Source organism: Rhamphochromis sp. 'chilingali' (genome assembly GCF_963969265.1).
Source record: "Rhamphochromis sp. 'chilingali' genome assembly, chromosome: 1".
Taxonomy (NCBI): Eukaryota; Metazoa; Chordata; class Actinopteri; order Cichliformes; family Cichlidae; genus Rhamphochromis; species Rhamphochromis sp. 'chilingali'.
In genome coordinates this window covers 45,030,535-45,034,126 of record NC_137929.1, presented here as the reverse complement: position 1 = coordinate 45,034,126, position 3,592 = coordinate 45,030,535, and the positions used below count along the sequence as shown (strand labels likewise).

The 3,592-nt window shown below is 41.7% G+C and overlaps 1 protein-coding gene across 1 annotated transcript; it reads left to right on the top strand.

Annotated features, from left to right (window-relative positions):
* Positions 1 to 930: 930 nt before the first annotated feature.
* Positions 931 to 2,073, top strand: LOC308403194 (uncharacterized protein; the record flags this gene model as incomplete). Its single annotated transcript, XM_080892462.1, has 3 exons — positions 931 to 1,114; positions 1,280 to 1,572; positions 1,685 to 2,073. The coding sequence occupies 3 exons, from the start codon at positions 931 to 933 to the stop codon at positions 1,700 to 1,702; spliced, it is 495 nt and encodes a 164-aa protein (XP_080748588.1). The 3' UTR covers positions 1,703 to 2,073.
* Positions 2,074 to 3,592: the final 1,519 nt, after the last annotated feature.

Here is a 3,592-nt window from a genome sequence, read left to right as displayed (position 1 = left end):
TATGTGTGTGTGTTTGGGGGGGGGGGGGGGGGGGGGCGCCAGAGGGAGTGTACGCCCAGGGCGCCAAACAGGCTAAGACCGCCACTGAGTCCATTAACACCACACCAGGACTTACAGCATGTTCCCGTAACAATAGAGCTAAATGTAAATGTTTTGTTAAGAGACAGCGCATTTTAACACGTTATTGTGAGGTTGGTTTTTTATGAAAAACCCCCAGCCTGATACTAATTTTTCTCATCTCATACACAGTTACGAGGATTTTAAAAAGCTGTTGAATTTGAATTATTCTTCCCAGGAAGCCAGAAAGTAGATAATAGTAGAAAATAGTTTTATGCAATAAAACTATGATCATCGGGCTGGAAATATATTTCAGCTGAGCAACAAATGTTCTTGAAATTGTTGTAAAAATCACACAAACAACGGTTGTGTCGACCTTGTCTGCATTCTCACGTGTATCCATTGCACCATTTCATCAAAGCCCTCGTTAGTAGGTTCTGTAAAATCGGAAATTCCAGAACTCTTAAAATGAAGCTTTAATGTAACTGAACTAGATGCTATGGGGAAGAAAAGTATCAGAACTTCTATTTTTAAAAAGTGCAGACAAGTCAAAACACCAAAACCTGACACAGTGATTATTGGCATGGCGTGTGATGTAGTAGGAGATGATAATTTGATGTTCACTGAGTTCTTCCTGCCTTTTCCTTCAAAAATGAGACTATCCACATCAGGCTGATAATCATCACTGCTCTGACTGCTTTTCCAACGTTGATGTTCACTATATTCATGCAGTTGATTTTTTTTTCACATCCCAGGATTGGATGACCAATCAGACGCCAGTAAAGATGGGCTAGTGTGTGGAGGAGGGTCACTCTCTTTAGGTTATATTAATCCATCGTTCCCCTGCTCCACTCAGAAGGACAGAGACTCAGGATGGCCCGGCCTCTGCAGCTCTTTGTCGTGGTCTCCTCCTTAATAGCGGCATCTCGGTGTGATGTCTGTGTGGAAGCTGTTTTAGGAAGGCAGTTCACATTTCCAGAAAACTGCAGCAATGATGGAGGAAAACTGTTCCGGTGTGAGCCGCATGGGGAGGTGGAGGTGGCTGTTCTCCAGCAAGGTGTGTGGACACCTGCTCAAGGCTACGAAGACCGTATCAGTAACAATTCCTCCATTATCTTCTATCACGCATTTTACAATGATACCGGGGATTTTGTGTTAAGGTGTAGAGAAGGCGTGCAAATCAAAATGAAAGTTAAAGTTCTGCTTCCCTTTAACGTAACAGTCAAAGAGGGAGAAAATCCAACCTTCCCGTGCTTTTATCAACGTAACTGCAGCAAGTCCGAGACTGTGCAGTGTGTGAAAAACGGGAAGCAGAATTTCACCACAGACGAAGGAAACACGTGTGCTGATGGCCGACTCTATGTGTCACCTAAACGAGACTGTTGCCGAAACGTAACACGGGCTAAGAAGCAAGACGGAGGAGATTATCTTTGTTACATCCAGTGTGAAGGGAAACGGTTCGCATCTGTTGTGAGGCTAAAGGTCAACGGGACATCCACTCCACCGCCTGCGTCGGTGAGCATCCCTCCCTTTTACACATGACAATGAAATGTGAACACCACAGTGTCCACTTGTGTCTGAGTTTAACTGAATATATGTTTCATGTTCTCTGAAATCTTGTCATTAGAAACCACAACAAGCCTGAGCTGCTGTCAGCTTGACAGAGGAGCAGTGCTGTGCTGTGCAACATCCACACAAGATCCAGTCACACGGACCTCCCTGCTTCGCTTTAGCTCATCAGTGCCACCCGTTACACATATTTCTCATTTTTAGCGTCTAAAAACAACAAGTTAGAAGTGCCAGATTAGCTTGGAAACAATAAAGTTTTTCAGACTTATTATCATAAGAAATGTGTTCTAAGAGGACATTCATATCTCTTTATATTTTGTTCATTTCTTCCTTGATTTTTAGTTTATCATTAGTTTGCATGACTTTTACATTTTATCGATCTGCCTTTGTATTTCTACTCATCCTGTAACTCGTTGGTTTCTCCAGTGTCTTCTTTGGTGCCTTCAGTCTACATACAGTCTTTCTCTTTATATTAATAAATGAGTTTAAAAGCCTAAAGTGTGTACTTGTAGCATTACATAATTACATGTGTGTTTTCTGTAAAACACTATGTGTAACCAGACTTCATTATTATTATTTTTAGTTCCATCAGTTGACCATCATTTTGGTACGAGGCAGAAATGTGTCCTTATATTTATGGAGGCAGGAATATTATTCATTTCGCAATCGATGGTTTGGCATCATGTTCATTTATACAGAGAATCAAGAGCACAACTCAATTATTAGAACATTTCATTTATGCAGTAAAATCAGTTTATCTACAGGACTGAATGTAAACCACAACGGTTCAGCTGCGGAGCCGCATGCAGCTCTTTCATCCTGCGGCTCCGCGTGGCTTGGGAAAATAAATTATAAGTTTATTTTATTTGTGTTAGTTGTCTTTTAAAGTGTAGTTCTAAATTGGAAGATTATGTGATCTTGAAATACTAAGATAAAGTTATATTTTATTATTTTCGTCGTTCAAAATAAGTGTTACACTCGCGGAAAGCGGTATACCGGCCAAAACGCCATGTATTTTTCGAGACTTTCAACCCCAGGTAAGCCAAGTATGGAGAAATATAAGAGAACAAAAGTATCTGAAGAAAACGGATTCCCAGGCATCATTAAATTATCTTTAAAAGGTTAAATGATTCTACCAGTATGCCTAATTTGTGGAGAGAGACTGAGTAACAATAAAAAGTCAAATGTCGCAAGACATTTCCAAAATAAACACACAGCCTTCGCTGAAAAATATCGGGAGGGAGAAGAGGGGGAAAAGTACTTTCAGAACTGATGCGGAAGGCTGATCTGAGAAAAATCAATTCAGTTGGATGAATTCTGCAAATTCAACTACATATGCAAGTTTTGTGGCCACAAAGGCACGGTAAGCCGTTCACGGACAGAGAATGTATGAAAGAATCACACATTAAGATTTCAGAACACCTACCCTCGGACTTTGAAAGCAAGAGTGAAATTGTGCAGAAAATCTGAGAGATGCCTCTGTGCGAAGACTGTCAAAGATGGATATTTTCTGCCGGGGGGAGGGGGCATCTGCAAGGCTATGCTTGATTGTTTAAGAGTAATAAATAAAATCAGTGTCAGTGGCTACTGATGGGGCACCAGTTATGGGTGGAGCGTACAGGGACTTTGTGGCCTTGATCCAGAAGTCACCGGATAGTGAGCTGCCGACGTTTCACTGCATCCTGCACATAGACACACTGTGCACACAAACCTTCCCTCCAGAATGCACAGAGATCGTGAATGTTGTTCAGATTATCAATAAAATGATGGCAAAAGGTTTAAATTGCTGTCACTACTGTTCGCTAGATGAACTGGAGAGCGCGTACTCTGATCTCCTGCTGCATAACCGAGTCCGGTGGCTGTCCAGAGGAGAGGTGCTGAAATGCATTACTGCATGTCTGGGAGCTGAAACAGTCAGAATGGCTGGAAAAGCTGCATTTTATGGTGGACATGACAGCGAATCTGA